This window comes from Pelophylax lessonae (assembly GCF_965119305.1).
Source record: "Pelophylax lessonae genome assembly, chromosome: 10".
In the NCBI taxonomy this organism is placed as follows: Eukaryota; Metazoa; Chordata; class Amphibia; order Anura; family Ranidae; genus Pelophylax; species Pelophylax lessonae.
The window spans coordinates 84,709,013-84,728,721 of NC_138777.1; the positions used below are offsets into that span (position 1 = coordinate 84,709,013).

Here is a 19,709-nt window from a genome sequence, read left to right on the forward strand (position 1 = left end):
GTCAAAAAGACCCCAGATCTCTCCTCTACCTTTAAAAGAAAAAGATAAAAAAAATTGATATTTTGCTGCAAAAAATTGCTGCAAAAAAAAAAAACCTAGATTGTTTACTTCTGCCCTAGACCGGAAGTGACGTCGTGAGGTCGCTCCCTTCCTCCAAGATCATAGAGGTGATCAAAGACAATCTGGTAACCTCTGTGGCCAGCCACACGGATTACAGGATAGTTTCTCTGGCGTGCCAGTAAAAACAGTAAGCCTGAGAGACACAGCGGTGAGCGGGAGCAGGGAGGGGAGACCCCTCTTACTGCTTCTAAAAGCAATCCAGCAGCTAATTAGGCACTCAGACCACTTTCATGAGAAAGCCAATCACTTACTGAAAAATAAAGCCATAACCTCAGTAAACCACTTGCAAACTGCAACATATTGCGGTCAGTAAGTGGCTAAAAAAAGAAGAAGCTGAAGACTTTCTGGTTGTCAAGGTTTATAAGTGACTGTACATTTTTTAAAAGGTAAGAATTTATACCACCTCTGCCCATGCTGCATGCTGAACATTTTTTACACACCAAGTCTTATCTTATAGAGAATGTAGCAAACTACTCAGCCACTGTATATCGGAAAGTTGAGAGTTCTGTAAAAACATATGCTGAGTGTACCTGATTTATCGTATACACAATCAACCTTCCCTTCTGCAGTACATTTACTATAAAAGAAAAGAAAATGTAAACATATTATAAAGAGCAACTATAATAAAATGTTCATACATTTTAATTGAATCCCCCACAAGCAACAGTTAAACCCACTGTAGATATTGCTTCTAAATAGCCTATATCAGTGATGGCGAACCTTGGCACCCCAGATGTTTTGGAACTACATTTCCCATGATGCTCAACTACACTTTAGAGTTCATGAGCATCATGGGAAAGCAGATCCAAAACATCTGGGGTGCCAAGGTTCGCCAAAACCGATATATTATACCAACCTCCTTTGTAGAGTAAAGAAATCACTCACATAGCAACCTTACACCACCTATACACGTATTGTCACAAAGTATCATCACATTCTTGCATGGGACTCACAGTGAGTAAAGTAAAAATATATATGGAGTATAACCCTAGATCACCAGCATTGGATTTATTTCCATTGTCTTTTAGTATCTACAGAAAAAAAGACAAATACAGTTTTCGAATAACCTCATTCTCAGTCCTTCAAATGGAGAAGGGTTTTACCTGACAAATGTTTGACACAGACAGTCCTGTGATCCAGGCATCCATAGACAGCACAAGAGATCCTTGACCTACACTGCAGCAGCAAAGCTTAGTGTAGAGAACAATGGTCAAACCACATACTTAGCTTACTGAAAGAATAATTTAGAGCAGCAACATGCTCATCATGATGTGGTCATCAGTCAGTCCATGTGCACTGCAGCAGAGAATGACAGGCTTCAAGCGCTGGCCTTCCTCTCTCAGTCTGAGTGCCACGGATTGGAAAATATAAAGACTGATGTCAAGACAGAATCAGGTACTTGCACTAGCTTTATTTAAAAATTAAAATTTTTAAATAAAAAATGAAAAAATTGTGAAGAGAGCATTTCTTTGTGCAATAATACCAGCTCACTATTGTTTCTGATTTACCCCCTGTAAGGTCAAATAATCACACCCGCCTCTTAAGTTTGAGCTGCTTGAAAGTATTTGGATTTTATAGTTGTGGTTGGCCTAAGTTCCTTTCAACAGAAGTATAGTATAGTTCTTATCATTTTAATATGAGGGATGTTAGCCATATAATATACCCAAGTATAGTAGTTTTGTGTTTCAAAATAGCAAAAGTACCTTTAGGTATATATATCTTGAAGATCACCTATAAGAGAATCATTGCTTTCATGCAACAAAGCTCTTTACCATAGGCTCAGAGGGGTCTTTAATTCTTAGAAACTGTAGATTAAAGACCCTTAAAGTTAAGCTTGTATATTCTGACCGGCACTATTCTACAAAGGTTGTTTCGTATATATAAATAGCATCTAAATAGACCATTACCGTATTTTCCGGCGTATAAGACGACTGGGCGTATAAGACGACCCCCCAACTTTTCCAGTTAAAATATAGAGTATGCATAAAACAGTGCAAGTGGATTGAACTTTTCCAAATTCACTCTAAAACATAAAACAATAAATCCATGGGAGCTGCCATGCTCCACAACCCCCCTACTTGCATTCCAGTCCCCTCCACAGTCCCCCTCCTTGTATCCCAATACCCTCCACAGTCACCCTCCTTGTATCCCAGTCTCTTCTACAGTTGTCCCCCCCTTACTTGCACATTACCCCCTTTCACAGTCCCCTTTACAGCCCCCCCTTAGCTTACACAGCAGATAGAGGATGCAGCATGTCCGAGCATAAGGCAGGAAGTGTGCAACTTTCCATTTATCAGGCAGATTGGTTGCTAGGACCGCCCCTAGCAACAACAAATCACAGGCTTTTTAACTTAGACAGTGGTGGAGGTAGGGGCGGGAGAGCCTGGATGGGAGTTCTGTCAGCTTAGGCAGTCTGTGTGGCAGCATAGCTGAAGTGCTCTCACTCCCCCACTGCATATTCTCCAGTTCGGCTCCAGCATCTGCCGTATAAGACGATACCCAACGTATAAGACGACCCCCGACTTTTGAGAAGATTTTCCTGGGTTAAAAAGTCGTCTTATACGCCGGAAAATACGGTAAATAAAGTACATCTAAGTTAAAATTTTTATTCTTTTTTTTTTCCACTTTCTACAGTAAACCCTGTATCTTACCAACTTTGACATTTCTTGAAATTGGGTATATGACCCCCAATATCATAGTGGGTGTTATTAATGAAACAGCCACATAGCTCTGGCGGCACGCAAATCCTCTTTAACTCATCATAAATAGGTTTGTCTTTAGGGCAAGTTGGATAGCAGCCTAAAAAAAAAAAAAAAAAGCAAACATTTTTGGTGAGTATTTGTACACTGCTGGTTAACTCACAGAAAAAAACAAGGCCAAAGACAATTTAAACATATATAACATAAACATGATAGTGTTGCTTTATTAAAGAATTAGAACACATTCACTTTCAAACTGAATTGTCCTCTATCTTAGTGAATGAGGTGAAATTTTACCTCTCTTAGGATACCCAATCACATGCAAAGGAAATAAAAAACAGAATTATTGTTTGCACGTGATTGTATAATTGAAGAGTTACATGGGTGGCTGGCCAACAGCATAGCTGCACCACATCCCTAAGCCCAGTTCTAGAACTAGCAGCTACTTCAACAATAAATTCATTGTCAGCTAACAAATAATTCACCCTGCTGGACTCTGGGGTATTATTTCTGAAAACACCGCAATTTCATAAAGTTATTTGCATGCTTCCTAAAAGGGATTAACATTTGTACTTGTTACTTCTGCAACATGCTTTTTTTTTTAAAAGATTGATATAATAAAACAAGATTTTAATAAAATACTTTGAAATATATGTTGTATACTTATTAATAACACCTGGAAAGTCTCAAAGTTCTCTTTCCTGTTGTCTATGATTGTATTGTTGAAATTAGAGCAACTTTACTTCATTCACTAAGCTAAGGGAATTTTCTATTTGTAGCATTAAGTAGACTTAACTTGGCAAAAAAGGTTAAATTACGCAGACCTAAATCATCCAATTATTTGCAAGAAAAAAATTCACATAATTATGTATTCCTTGCAACACGAATATTGACTTGACAAATTATGATAAAAGATAAAGTAACAGGCAACATTTTTTTTTTTTTTTTTCATTTTGGATAGAGAAAGGGAGGGTTATACCCTGTCTCCGTTTTTTTTGCCCTCTGTGTTCCATTGTGGAGATTTACCTTAACTTCCTGTCCCATAGCCAAACAGAAAGTGAGAAGAAATCCCTACAAATTAAAGGAATTCTTTGGGAGCCCCCAGGTCACCAGAACTAGTGTCCCCATTGGAAGATTTCTCCTTTATTACTTTGCTGGGGACAACCTAAAATGTGGAATTTTCTTTTACTTTCTTTTTCAATGATAATGGTAAACAGGACAAATAAAGAGGGTGAATCTCCCTAATGGAGGCACAGACAGCAAAAAAACCCAGACAAGCGTTCTAATCCTTCTCATCTGAACAAGTTTTGATTTTAGTTATACTTTAAGTGATAATTAATTTATAAAAGTGAAATTCAGTTTTAAATTAAACATGCTGGGGTTGATTTACTAAAACTGGAGAGTGCAAAATCTGGTGAAGCTTTGTATAGAAATCAAGGTTTATTTTGGCAAAGCTTAATTGACAACAAGCTGAAGTTAGAAACTGATTGGCTACCATGCAGAGGTGCACCTGATTTTGCAACGTTTAGTAAATCAACCCACTGTCTTCTATCAAGACCAGTTTTTCTCAACCTTTTTACCTTGAGGAACCCATGAAATAATTTTCATACCTCAGGAAAACCTGCTAAAAATGAATAAAATCTACAGAACATCATTGGTTAGATATTAAGGATATAATAAATTAAAAAAATACACTCTGTAATTCTTCTAGAGTATTTGACACCCAAGGTGGGTTCTTTTTAGGGTTCCTTTACACTGCCGATCAGTAGAAGGAAGAATGACCATTATATTTGTGGTCATTGGAAAAAATGCCATCCTTGAATACATCTAAAAAGATTATTTATTTCAGTCGTTACTTGTTTGATAGAAAAGAGAAGGAGTTCCAATAGTCCTAGACCTTTGGCTCTGCCCACTGTCATTGGACCTGTAACTATGCAGCCTCATCGGGTGGTAACTGGTAAGACAACCCAATACTGCTTGTTGCTTAAACTCCTAGCAGTTTCTGGAGAACCCTAGAGTTCCACTGAACCCAGGTTGAGAAAGACTAATTAATAGCTGAAATGATGTTACATAGCCGTAAACATCTAAAGTGAGTGAAAATCCAAAATTCTAAGTTGTTACTAGCACAGTAACACATTAAAAGTCTTCTGATGGGAAGACTTGCTCCAGTGACAACTGGCTAAAAGGAATTCACCTCACTTTGAAGAAAATCCTTTTTATTTCCTATTGTGACAGCAGAACAGGAAGTGAAGAGAAATCTCTGTGGGACAGGTGGCTCAAATAAACATGAGAGTGCAATTAACTATTCCCTACTATATCCAAAATGAAAAAATAAATAAATGTTTGGGCTTTAGATATACTTTAATCACATCTTAAAGCTACGATATTTGTATTGTTAATATGTTTAGATATGATGTTATGTTTTATCAGTACATACGTGTTATATAATCAGTCATTTATGTGCCATGAAATTAAGAATAGAATATAATAGTTGTAGGAAACTCACCTTCCAAGTAAGTCATGGTGACATTTGTATATACATTGTTAATAGAGCGACATGTCTTAAAAGTGTTCTTGCCACAAGGGTGATAATGCCACTCACATTCATCTTTAGGGTTATAGTAGTCACAAAATATGGCTAGAGGGAAAAAAATATATTTTATTTAGTACAGTCCAGTATCAGTATTTGACCTTGCATTATACAGTATATGTGAATTAGAGCTGACCTAGACTGAGACAATCTTATCCTTCAGACAGTGGTAGACAAGTCAGCTATGAATGATATAATACTGACAGTATGCTTTCTGCAACTGCTGTTTCCCATTTTTCATTTCTTCTGCAGAGTTGTGTTGCTTTGGGTCTTTCCCCTTAATAATGGAGATTAATGCTATCACCAGGCAGCTCTTCCTGCTCATAGATCCAATCCTAGGATGACACCGGTCTAGCACTATCAAATCCAGTAATCAGAGGCAGGAGTGGGCAGGATTTGCTTTTTGTGCTGGCAGACTCCTGATAGGTCCCTGTCATGCTTTAAGAACAGGGGGTGCCCAGGCAGAGATGTATAGTAACTAAGTAGAACTACTTCACTACTGTACTTAAAGCGGAGTTCCACCCAAAAGTGGAACTTCCGCTTTAAATAGTCCTAACCCCCTGACAAGCCACATTTGGCATGTCATTTTTTTTTGGGGGGGGGAGCGGGTACCTAGTTTTGACAGGTAGCCGCTCCCACTTCCGCTCGGAGCGCCGCGGCGCCCTGAGCGGAAGTTCTCCTCTCTCCCTTCCTCCCTGCAATCTTCTGGGACATGTCAGAGGTCCCAGAAGATTGCCAGCCAATCACGACGCATAGCGCAACTCGCGCATGTGCAGTGCGTACCCGGCTGTGAAGCCGCAAACTGTCACAGCCGGGTGCCCACATCAGTGATGCCGGCGCTGCAGAGCAGAGAGGGAGAAGACGGCGCATCGCTGGACCGTGGGACAGGTGAGTGTGCAGTTAGGCTGGAACTCCGCTTTAAGTACCGAAAGGCGGTATCTGTACTTTTCTAGAGTATAATTTTTTTCTCCAACTTCCACTTTTACTTCACTACATTTTTTTGATGATTTCAATACTTCTACTCCGATATTTTTTTTTTGTGCTGCATAGTTACTCGTTACTATTATAAAAATTACCACTGCCAGAACAGTAGATGGCAGGTTTCATGAAGCTCAAAACATGTGTATTATCAGCGCATACGAAAATAAATGCTACTGTATGTATAAATAAAAGCTGCATTTGAAATAATAAAAAACAATATGATGTTCAAACTTTTGACTTCTTTCTTTAATAACTACATAACACAGTACTTGTACTTTTACTTTCAGTACTTGAGTAGCAATTTTTTTTCAAAACTACTTGTACTTTTACTTTCAGTACTTGAGTAGCAAAATTTAAAAAAAAAAACTGCTTGCGATACTTAAGTACAAAAAATGTTGAATACTTTAGTACTTCTACTCAAGTCACTTTTTGATCGAGCACTTCCACTTCTACTCAAGTCACTTTTTGATCGAGCACTTGTACTTTTACTCAAGTATGGGTTTCGAGTACTTTATACAACTCTGTGCCCAGGTGTTGGCAAAAATGCCGTGGTGCTCTGCTGCTTCTAGTGGTAAAGATTTTGTATTTAAAACAAAACTAAATTATAACACTATTGAAATACATACATGTGAAATATTTTATTTGACTCTCTCCTATCATTAGGATATACAGTAGAGTAACATATCCATCTCCAGCCTACTGCTTATGATAAGAAGGAACAGAAGTATGCTGATTAGGATATCTCGTGCTGATATCCGTGACATGCAAGACGATTGTGCAGAGCGGCGAGCGGCGGTGATTCCGGCTTGCGTTCCAATCGTGTGTCACGTGTGCTACTGATGTGACGAAACGCGTCAAGACGTGGACCGCACAGCGTAGCACACGTGACACACGATTGGAACGCAAGCCGGAATCACTGCCGCTCGCCACTCTGCACAATCGTCTTTCATGTCACGGATATCAGCACGAGATATCCTTGCTGGAACTTGCTGATGTCTCTGTTTAAACCTTGAATCTTTGGAATAAACCTTCTATTACAATATCACACTATCTGGAGTTTATCTTTTTATCTATTAATACCTGAGCTGCTCCATGGATCCGTGAGGAGGAAAACCACCAGCGGCAGAGGAGGATTCTTAAAGGGAACTTACCATAAAGCCTGGTTGGTCTCAATATTATATGATATGTGAGACGCACTCCATTTGGTAAGTTACCCACCTTATATTATATTGCACGGGAAGAAAGCTTCAAGCACTTTTGGACTTTTTACCAGTCACTAAATTTTGTCTTGAAAGAGCACTGGCACATTTCCTAAGAAAAGGATTTCTCACGGATTAAATATTTAATTTTATTTATACCTTGGACAATTTTTGATATATAGTTATTGCACAAAAGAAAAATGTATTGATTTATGCATGAACTTATAATATTGAGTTATTGACTTGCACAAGCATTTGCACTTTGAAATTTTATTTGTAACTCTACAACCCACATTGTACACCAGAAAAATAAGAAAAAGTTTTTTTTATAATTTTTACCTACGTATGGACTTGGAATATTGATTGATTGATTTGTATATCTATTAGCACATTGGCACTATTTGCACATTGAGTAATTGATTTGAAAATTTATTTTGCACATTAGCACCTTTATATATATTTATATTCACATAATATTATATAAAATCTTTTAGCAAGCGCTGTAGATAGCCCTAAGTTTAGGACTATTTTTTCCAATCATCATTTTCTACTACTGCTGCTGCTATTTCTTACACAAATTTAAATTAAAATTTACTATTATTACATTTTACATAATTTTATACACATATTTAAAGGTAATTTATATTTAATAACTCCTAGGCGCGGGGAGTATAACTTTTTTAGAAAAGGGATACTTACCTTCATATCAGAGATTTACTGATTATTTATTTTTTTTTTTATGTTGCCATGATAAACACTTTAGGCAAATTAAACATTTTTTTCTATTAAGAGTTTAATACGAGTCCACACAATTTCTTCAAGTGCTAAGCTAGTACATTATTTTTGAGGTCACTCCTACTGAATTGGATGCAACGTGAAACCCACATTAATGCACCACCCCTGAGCTTTATAATACTTTACTTACGGCATATGTCTGGTGTTCTCCAGTAGACACAGGCTCCGGCTTTGGTGCATTCCTGAGCATAGGCAGCTACTGCTGTGCAGAAACATTCACAGTCTCCACCGCTGTCACAGGCGCAAGCATCACTCACACAGGCCTCATAGAATGGCATTGGATCCACCTATCACAACAAGAACAACTGGAATACACTATGTTCTGTGCTGGCGAATGCATTTTCTTATTTTTTTTTAACTAACTATGTTAAAGTCTCTATGGAGATAGCAACAAAGTTAGCTATGGCATGTGTATCCACTTTCTGCTCACAATCTGCAGTAATGTGGCCCCTTAGTCCAGAGCCTGACCATAAATGACTGCAGTTGTTACAGTGCCAAAATAAAAAAATTAAAAAATATTCACAGTGAAGTGTGAAATGCAGTTTTTAAACAATGGGAACTGACGGCACTAAAATTGGCCTGGGCATCTAAGCTTTAACTACCGGAAGTCACTGAAGAGTTACCCATAGACCCACTTGGAGAAAACTTACAAAAACTATTTTATTGTTAGTTTTTCTGCTAAACTCAAGTCTCATCACCATACCTTGCTGTGACAGATTTTGAAGACATCATTTTTGATTAGTCCACACTGCTTCTCAGCCCAGGTCTGGCGATGTGGGTTCTTAATGCAGGGATTGATCACCTCTAGTGCATCAGGACAGGTAGAGTCAATCTTCCAGCTGTTTCCAAACTCCAGCACATCATTGACTAGTAACATGTTGTTGGCCATAAAGTCATTTTGTGAAATATCATCAAAGTTTCCACACAAACCACACAATTTGCCCTAAAGGGGGAAAAAATACCTTTTATAGACACAAAATCTTGTGCACAAAAATAGCTAATTTAATAATAATAACAATGTGAAAATCCTGAATGTAATCTTAAGCTGGATACACACAATACAAATTTTGTTGTTTGATTTCCTTTAGATTTACCTTGAACTATGTAGTATAAGGGCCTGCCTGATTGCATACTAATTGAAGTGTTTGGGTTTGACCTCCTATTATATGGTTTTGGTAAATCTAAAGTAAAAAATCAAAAGAAAATTGTATAGTGTGTATCCAGCTTTAATATGTATGTTAAGACAGTGGTTGTTTGTTTGTTTTTTTGAGTAGTGATGGACTAGATAGTTTTTCAGCTTTTTATTGCTGCCTTTATGTGAGGGCATTTGACAGGTGGTCAGGAGGCATTATAACACCTTCTTGACACCAGATTTATTCCTATAATTCCGCACTACCACATCACAATCATGTGCTTGGCATGCAGTTGCATTGCAGCACCATTACACTCAAAGGGTGAGTTTGACAGGCCGTACTGCCTGTCAATCTCTACACCCCAAGTTAAAAATGTTGTGGCTGCAAAAGCAAACGATCACAGCTACAGCACTATACAGTCCAGTCAGGCTGTACCGGGATAGTTTGGGTGGGTGACACCCCACCCAGCTTTAGTGGGACAGTTCAGGTGGGTGGCCGGGGGTGTTAAAACCATGGATCAGACACTGATTTTTACCATTCCCCAGCTTTCTATCTGAAAGAGCACTAGGCCAGCAAAAACGACTTGATAGAGGATTTTCTCCTTCTTTACACTATCTAAAACTAAAAAAAGCTTTGGTTTTAAATATACTCTAAACAAAATGTTAAATCTTATACAAAATGTTTTATTAGTTTGCCTTGATTTAGGCAAAAATATGTAGCAGCCTCCTATGTAAGTGCTAGTGAGAAAGTATAGTTTGAGCTCTGTCTGCTTACCAGAAGAGCTGCAGGTAAATCTATATTGTTCTATGCCTACCAGAGAGCAGGATCTGTTAGTGAGGTTGGCTCATTGTGCTCAGAATGCAACTCATTCTGTCCAGGGAGTATTTCACACTGGTCCAATAGGAAGGCATGTTGGACAGTGGGAGGAAACCTGAGGAATGGGTGCATGGGCTTTGATACAGTCCTGATGATTGGCAGAGGGAAAAGTGCCTGTTGGGATACTGTATAAAAGCAAGGAACACATGTGCTTGAGGACTTTCGGCTAGATAGCGGAGTCCCGGAGGGAGGGGGCGGCTGCCTCCTCCTCTGTAGAGGTGCCATGCGGCCTCAGGGGGTCATCCCGAGGGCCTGGAGAGAAGCAGTGAGGAACTGAACCCAGAGGTCCAGAGAAACTGACTGAGAGGAGAGACACTGGAGGATCTGTCTCTGCAGTACAGTGAATACAAAATCTCGTGTCAAGGGGCCTGACCTGAGGGGGGCCACCCCTGCTCCTAGGATAGTCAGTGGACGGGTGTCAGTTGAAAGGGGATGCTAGTGAGAGTGTCCTGAAGATAAGTTATCCATCAAGTTGTCCTGTCAGAGAGTAACGAGAGCAAGAGACTTAATCCCATCTACATTTGTGGAAGTGTGGATCAACAGTCTGGCTGTTACTAATTACCAAGAAAGTCCTGAAGCTATAAGTCCTCAACCAACGTCAATAGTTTAGCTGGAGTATCCCACTATTCCATTCTTCTATCCCATTTACAAATAAACAACAACCCTAGACTGTTCATTTGTGTGAGGAGCCATCAGGAGCAAGGAAAGATCCAGGGACTTTATTTAAAGGTAACTGTGTGCTGGTAACCAGGGGAGCCCGTCATGATACTACTCATTTAAAAAACCTTCAAAAATCCTTGGTTTTTATATTTTTTATATTTTCTTATTCATTAGAGTACCGTTTGAACCATCCCCTGAAGAAGAAGCAAATTCTCTTTGGCTTCGAAACATGTTGGGTTTCAGTTCAGACTACTGTGGTTGATTTACCTGTCTCTCTTCCTTGCCTGTACTGTTTTTAATCATTATATTATATTTCTGTGTTTACAATAAAATAATATTTTTTCAATTACCTTTTTCATATATTTTTATATTTTATGTGCCTATAAAGTCCCATAAGGGGAACCCCATTTTTTGCCTGATACTACTCAGCAGTTCCTGTGGGGACAGTGCTACAAATACATGAAATAAGCAATGTTTGTTAATGATGAATTGATCAAATGTTTCCATGCTTTGCGAATTCCCCCTGTTAGTAGTCATTAATAGGGTTGACAAATTTAAACTGCACTTCTGACCAGGTGTGTCTGAAAAGAATCTGTATGGGGTTGATTTGCCAAAACCGGAGAGTGCAAAATCTGATGCAGCTCTGCATAGAAACCAATCAGCTTCTAGATTTTTATTGTCAAAGCTTAATTAAACAAACTGAAGTTAAAAGATGATGGCTACCTTGCACCAGATTTTGCACTCTGCAGTTTTAGTAAATCAACCCCACAGTCATTATCTGCTGGCTAGCACTGCCACTTCCAGAAATCTGGCACTACCCAAAAAGAAAGACATTTTCATGGTTGGAAACAGGGGGAAGGGTGAGTTATATTCTGCTACTACTGTTGTTTTAGGGCAAAGGTCTCCAAACTTTCTAAACAAAGAGCCAGTTTACTATCCTTTAGAAATTAGACTGGCCAGGTTAGGGCCAGTGGGAATAAAAAATGCCCAGCATCAGTGGCAGTAAACAATGCCCCAGCATTGGTTTATTGGGAGTAGAAAAAGACCCTCATCATTGGTGTCTGTGGGACGAATAGTGCCCCACCACTGGTGTCAGTGGGAGGAATAGTCCCCCATCATCATGGGCATGTGCAGGGGGTGTGCCAGGTGTGCCTGGGCACACCCTAATCACTCTACGCACTGCTGACTGCTCGGACATTCCCCTAATGCTGCTGGCTTCCCTCCTCTTCTTTTCCCTCGGCTGCTGCGGGAGATGTTTCAGGATGCAGATTGGGGGAAATGGTTAGTCAATATTTCATTTACTTGCCCCTTCATTTTCTAAATGAACACAGTAAATACACTCAATCATGGTGTTCATTCACAACTAAAGCACAGTAAACTGTTTACAAGCTTCAGTTTGTGAATAACCTGGAAGCCGATCAGCGCAGAGAACTTACTATTCGTTCACTGTCCAGTGCAGTTGAGGCTGCAGAAAAAGGCATGTGTGTTTTAACTTTGGGGCGCACACCTTAATGAAATAGGCTGCGCACACCGATGCCCATCATTAGTGTAAGTTGTGAATGTAATAGTGCCCCAAGGGCCAGATAGGGGCAAGCAAAGGGCCACATCCAACCCCAGAGCCACAGTTTGGAGACCGCTGGTTTAGGGGCTTCAAAGAAGAAAGTCATCAGCAATGGTATTTTATCAGAGTTCAAAGGTTTTCAGACCTGTACATACAGTAGTTTGGGCTGGTTCAGACAAGGTGGGAACGATGGTGCATAGAAAACATATAACACCTTTTTTTGCATGATATGGAGAACTTCTTACCTTGTATGCTGGGGAAACCTTGATGAATATGGTGGTCTTTTTGTCCCAAATCAGAAGAATACCGTTGTCTGCCTGTATGACCAGGTAAATACCAACCTCACGGGTCAGGTAACTCACACCTATTACACCTTCGCCTGCAATTTCCACCAATTTCTCATCTGCTAATCGAAGTATTTTATTCTGAGATTTAAGAATAGAATAATAATGTTTAGTTATTATACAGTATATCATTTTTCAAAAGCTTTTGAATAAGATTGCAAGCATATTATATAATTAGTAGATTTAGTGAGACATTATCTAATCAAGAATGTAAAGAGCAGATGTCTTTCCAGCATGCTGTAAACACAGTATTTTTATTTTAACCTCCCTGGCGGTATGATTCTTTCGGATTTTAGGTGCTGAAAGCGGTACCATTATTTTGCATGTAATTCTTAAGAATGAGCAGCCCAAACCAACTATTTAAATATTTTTTTATTTTAATAAAAAACTATAAATAAGTTAATAAGTTAAAGTATGTATGTATGTGTATATATAAAAAGTACAGTAAAACTGCAGGAAAGGGCACTGGGGGGCAATGTAATGTGAATTTATTTTATTTTGAATGGTATCAGTGTGTTTGGTGTGTTTTACATTTGAATTTGCCGCCGGTTCCACCCCCCTGCGAACGTCACGTTGCAGGAGACGGAAGCCGGGGCACGGAGAGGATCGGGAGGAAGATCCGCCGCCGCATACTGCTCGCATACATCGCTGGATCCCGGTGACGAGGTAAGTAACCTCTTTTACAGGATCCAGCGATGCTTCTGGCGGTACCCCAAGTGTGACTCGGGGTTACCGCTTTTGGATTTGAAATGTAACCCCGAGCCACGCTCGGGAATACCGCTAAGAAGGTTAAAAAGACAGCCGTATTTTTTTTTACAATTTATGAAGCCTGACTGTAAAAAACAAAAAACAAAGCTTAACTGTATGGACACCCTACTGCAGACTTCTTCAACCTTTTCAACAGAGAAGAAGCCTTAATATAACTTTCCAGTCTCAGGGAACCCCTGCTATTAAATACTATATCTACAACTCATGATACGTTAGTGTGATGGTCAGTGGGAAGAATGCTCCTTACATTGGTGGTCATTGGGAAGAATTACCCCCTTAAAGATAGCTAAGAAGATCAATGGTGTCAGTGGGAACTTATCTGGGAGGCAGAAACTTCTCACTGCTCAAGGAACCCGTTGCAACCTCTGGAGAAACCCTAAGGTTCCATGGAATCCTGGTTGAGAGATCCTGCCCTACTCTGTTGGGTCCAGGTTTTCTTTAGTTGTACAAATGACCCACCACAGTTATCTGTAGTGCTATTTCAGGGAACATTTCTGTTAAATTTAGTCACACTTATCCAGGACCAACCATGATATTAAATTCAAGCATACTCACCCCCAGAAAGACCTTGATGGCTCTGGAACATGTAACTCCTGTTGTGCCACATGGTACGTTCTCTGTGACAATGCTGAAGGTGCCAGTGGAATGGTTAGGGCCACAGGAATCCTGCAAATAAATACATTGTTATTGCAAACGATCTTGAACATACATTTTTAACTTTTTTTTTTTTTTTTTTTTTTAGTTTTTGACAGAGCAGAGGAGGTGTTAATTCACACTAGAACATGATACGAGAAACCTGCAATCCATGCACATTCCCCACACCATGTTCAAAATGCACTGCAGTTACAATCTTCAGCAGGTGTCAATGTTTTTTTTTTTTTCAAAACATTTGATTGATAATAAAAGATGCATTACAAAAAAATGGAATTCAGATGGAAATACAGGCATGAATGGTTAAACAAGTCAAATAAAGTATCATAACATAGGACAACTGAACCAGCATACAAAGAATCAAAAGCAACAAGTATCCGGGAAGAGGGAAGACATTGCAAGCAACTACTCAGAAAGGTCAAGTTGGATCATATTGCTCAATTGGGTAAGACTTATACGTAAAAGGTACCCTAATTAAGGGCAAGACCCGTGGTCTGAGGAGTTGGGTTGATGTGAGACCCCAGCGCTAGAGGGGGAGTATAAGTCTTGCGGAGTTACGGGAGTCTCTAGGGGGGAACATACTCCCCAGATGGGGCAAGGCGGTGGTAGTGGATAAGCCCATACACCGGGCAATGAAAGCCCAGGCACAGGAAGGGATAGTTGTCAGGGTATGGAGGAGACCCGGGCGAGGGTTCCCCGGAAGGTGTAGTGGAGATGTGGGAGCTGTTCGGACATGCCAAACAGCCAGGTAGCAGCCAATAAGGCCAGGGGGAAAGTCAATGTTAAGTTAACGACACCCCACGTGCAGGTCACAAAGACATTGGCTTTGCCTGCACTAGATCGCATGGCACAAAAGTATCATACAATCCAGTTGCAGCTAATTTCCTAAAGAAGTGCATGCACTACTGTTGGTGCGATGCAGTATAGTTTGAGCCCATTCAAAATGAATAAGGTCAAATGGCACTGTAATAAATTGCATATGAATCGCACAGGAATGCCCCTGTTCATAGTGTGAACTGGGGCTTAGGTTTTAACTTAAAAAGAGACTTCTGAAACAATGGGAAATTTTTCCATCGAATGCAGAAAAACCAAAAACACATTTTAAGTAGAATGTGTAACAGAATGCACTTCTTTTTTTACTAATGCTGTTGGTGCTTTCCTATTCCAGTCACAACAGATCCCCAATGGAATTAAAGAAAGAAACACAAATGTGACAAAAACAAATCTAAATCTAAAAAATATCTCTTGGCTGGGTTTCATTGGGCCATAGACAGCAGGAAATGTCCGAGATTCAAACCTCTGTCCATGACCTATTTATCACAAACTCCTTCAACCTGCTTGCAATTACTGAGACCTGGCTTCAAGACTCTGACTCTCCTTCTCCTGCTGCCCTCTCCCATGGTGGCCTCCTGTGGACTCACTCTCCCAGGCCTAGTGGACGGAAAGGAGGTGGGGTTGGAATTCTGCTTTCCCCTCAAAGCACTTTTCAGGTTCTTCATTCACCCCTTTCTCTGTCTCTCTCCTCATTTGAAGCTCACTGTATTCGTCTATTTTCTCCAGTTTCGTTGAGAATTGCTGTGATCTCTCGGCCTCCTGGACCGGTATCAGGCTTCCTTGATGACTTCTCTGCCTGGCTACCCTACTTTCTCTCTTCTGAAATTCCCACAATCATTCTTGGAGACTTCAACATCCCTGTTAATCTTAACACTCCTGCTACTTCTAAACTTTTGAGCTTAACCTCCTCTTTTGACCTAAAACAATGGACACATGCTTCTATGCACTCTAATGGCAACAGCCTTGACCTCATGTTCTCCCACTTATGCACCCCTCGCAACCTCTCCAACATTCCATTCCCTCTCTCTGATCACCACCTCATTAGTTTCAGTCTCTCCTTGTCCTCCTCCTTACCTTCTAACTACCGAACAATTACCCGTAGAAACCTTCGCCATCTTAACCCTTCACTTCTTTTTTCTGCTACAGATGGTCTCTTCAACACAATCTCATCCCTCTCCTGCCCCAACATGGCCACTTCTGTCTACAACAGTTCACTGTCATCTACCCTGGATGCTTTGGCCCCCCTCACTACACACAGAATCAGGCCCCGACCACTTCAACCCTGGCAGACAGACAATACCAGAAGCCTCAAAAAACGTAGTCGCGCTCTTGAGCGTAAGACTAAGTCACAGCAAGATTTCAGCCAATATAAATCTGCCCTCCAAAAATACAGTTCCTGCCTCCACACTGCCAAACAGACCTACTTTATCACTCTCATTAACACCCTCTCACACAGTCCCCGTCAACTCTTTTCAACCTTCAACGCTCTACTTCGTCCTCCATTGCTTCCACCCACTAACTTACTCATTGCCCAAGAGATTGAGCGTCTGTGGCGTAAGACTAAGTCACAGCAAGATTTCAGCCAATATAAATCTGCCCTCCAAAAATACAGTTCCTGCCTCCACACTGCCAAACAGACCTACTTTATCACTCTCATTAACACCCTCTCACACAGTCCCCGTCAACTCTTTTCGACCTTCAATGCTCTACTTCGTCCTCCATTGCTTCCACCTACTAACTTACTCATTGCTCAAGAGATTGCCAATCACTTCAAAAATAAGATTAATACAATTCGTGAAGAGATCTTTACACTACAGATATCTCCCTCACCTTACACACCTTGTCCTGCACAATCAATACTTCCCTTGTTTAACCCAACTACTGTAGAGGAAGTCACTAAAAATGTTTCTAATGCCCACCTAACTTCCTGCCCCCTGGACCCTGTTCCTTCTCAAATACTACGGTCACCCTCTGACTCTATCCTACACTCTTTAACTCATATCTTCAACCTCTCCCTCTCCACTGGCATCTTCCCCAGCTCTCTAAAACATGCGCTAGTAACTCCCATACCAAAGAAAGCCTCACTAGACCCCTCCAATCTTAATAACTTAAGACCCATCTCCTTACTCCCTTTTGCTTCCAAACTCCTTGAACGTTTAGTCTACAACCGCCTGAGCAAGCACCTCATTGAGAATAACCTCCTTGATCCCCTTCAGTCTGGATTTCCCCAGCAACACTCCACAGAAACTTCTCTCCTAAAACTTACAAATGACTTACTAACGGCAAAAACCAATGGTCACTACTCAATACTCTTACTCTTGGACCTCTCTGCTGCCTTTGATACTGTTGACCACCCCCTCCTTCTCAAAAAACTCAGTTTGCTCGGTCTCCGTGACTGTGCTCTCCATTGGTTCGAATCTTACCTATCTCACCGCACCTTCAGTGTCACTTACAATTCCACTTACTCCCCTGCAACTCCTCTTACTGTTGGGGTCCCCCAAGGTTCTGTCCTTGGACCGCTACTATTCTCAATCTATACCTCCTCCCTGGGTCAGCTAATAGCCTCCCATGACTTCCACTACCATTTCTATGCCGATGACACCCAAATCTACCTCTCTACCCCTCAGCTCACCCCATCAGTCTCCTCCCGCATAACTGATCTACTAACAGACATATCAGCCTGGATGTCTCACCACTTCCTCAAACTGAATCTATCTAAAACCGAGCTCATAATATTTCCTCCTCTACGTGCCCCTTCCCCGGAATTTTCCCTGCCCACCAGGGAGAACACAATGGTTAAGTGGGAAGAATTTCCCTGTCAACATTGTCTATGTTTATGTGATGAAGGGGAATTGCCGTTACCGGCCCTAGGCTTTAAGAGATGGTATCAGTTAAATAACTTTATTACTTTAAAGCAGTATTAAAAACCAAAAGCAAACATTTATTATAGTGCAGCTTACAAACTCTTAGATGTGGTGGCTGCATTAGTTGTCTTTTTTGGGCTTTCTTTTATTTTCACCTGGTAAACTGGCCAGCAAGTCTGTTGTTTTTCTAACTGAACTGCAGATGTAGCAGGTTGATGGTCGAGACAAAGCATTTACTACTGACAAGGGTGCCTACTATGGTTAGCTTTTATTTTTTTAATGTAAAAAAAGTACAAAACAGTTTTCTGTAACTGCTTTGACCACTTAAAGCGGAGTTCCACCCAAAAGTGGAACTTCTGCTTTAGGTAGTGGTTTTGACAGGTACCCGCTCCCACTTCCGCTCCCCCTCCCCCTCCCTCCCTGCAATATTCTGGGACATGTCAGAGGTCCCAGAAGAATGCCGGCCAATCAAGATGCGCAGCGCAACTCGCACATGCGCAGCACATACCCGGCTGTGAAGCCGCAAGCTGTCACAGCCGGGTGCCCACACCAGTGATGCCGGCGCCGCCGAAACCAGAGGGAGAGGATCGAGGCTTCAGGCTGGACCATGGGACAGGTGTGTGTGTTTATTAAAAGTCAGCAGCTACATTTTTTGTAGCTGCTGATTTTTAATAAACACAGAAAAGGCTGGAACTCCGCTTTAAGGACCAAGCCTATTTTTGACACATTTTTTACAAGTTAAAATCAGTATTTTTTGCTAGAAAACTACTTAGAACCCCCAAACATTATATATATATATATATATATATATATATATATTTTTAGCAAAGACTCTGGAGAATAAAATGGCGGTCACTGCAACATTTTTTGTCACACGATATTTGCGCAGTGGTCTTTCAAACACCATTTTTTTGAAAAATTACGAAAAATCATATTTCACTGCATTTAAAAAAAAACTAAACAGTAAACTTAGCCCATTTTTTTATATTGCGAAAGATGATGTCACATTGAGTAAATAGATACCCAACATGTTATGGTTTAAAATTGCGCACACCTGCTGAATGGTGAAAAACTACGGTCAATAAAAATCTCCATAAGCGATGCTTTAAAAAATTTTAACGGTTACCAGTTTAGCGTTAGAGAGTAGCTCTTATTTTTTAATTATTGCTCATGCTCTTGTGATCGCGGCGATACCTCTGGCGCTCACTGCGATGGGGACGGCTAAAAATGTTTTATTTTTTTTTCCTATTTATTTTATTTATTTTTTTAAGTTTACCAATGTGAACATCCCTTGTGACAGCAATATGCAGTGACAGGTACTCTTTATGGAGGGATCGGGGGTCTAAAAGACCTTAGACCCCTCCACTGCACTTCCATGTATTCAAAACTCAGAAAAATGCATTTTTGAATACACTCACTTTTTAAATTTGGTGCCTTTAGCAGTCGAGTAACCCGGATGTGACATCATGGACGCCGCCTCCGGGTTACGTCATTGGAGACCCGATCTAAGCATATCCGCCGGCTGGTTGCTCAGGTCTCCCGGTGGGACAGGAGACCCGGGCAGAGCCGCAGAAGGCGGCGGGAGGGGGGTGTCCCCTCCCACTCGCTGGGGTGACGATCAAGCGGCTCCCGAG

At 40.6% G+C, this 19,709-nt stretch overlaps 1 protein-coding gene across 1 annotated transcript in view; it reads right to left on the bottom strand.

The window, feature by feature from the left end:
* The window catches only part of LOC309565966 (mucin-5AC-like), a gene marked incomplete at its 3' end in the record, with an annotated part of 179,326 nt that overhangs the window by 93,810 nt on the left and 65,807 nt on the right, over window positions 1-19,709 (bottom strand). Inside the window, exons 21-26 of the mRNA XM_082270993.1 lie at window positions 14,282-14,392; window positions 12,860-13,039; window positions 9,088-9,327; window positions 8,515-8,671; window positions 5,326-5,457; window positions 2,776-2,919 (exon numbers count right to left, since the gene is read on the bottom strand). Coding sequence (XP_082127119.1) covers window positions 2,776-2,919; window positions 5,326-5,457; window positions 8,515-8,671; window positions 9,088-9,327; window positions 12,860-13,039; window positions 14,282-14,392 — 964 coding nt within the window. The remainder of the gene's footprint in view (window positions 1-2,775; window positions 2,920-5,325; window positions 5,458-8,514; window positions 8,672-9,087; window positions 9,328-12,859; window positions 13,040-14,281; window positions 14,393-19,709) is intronic.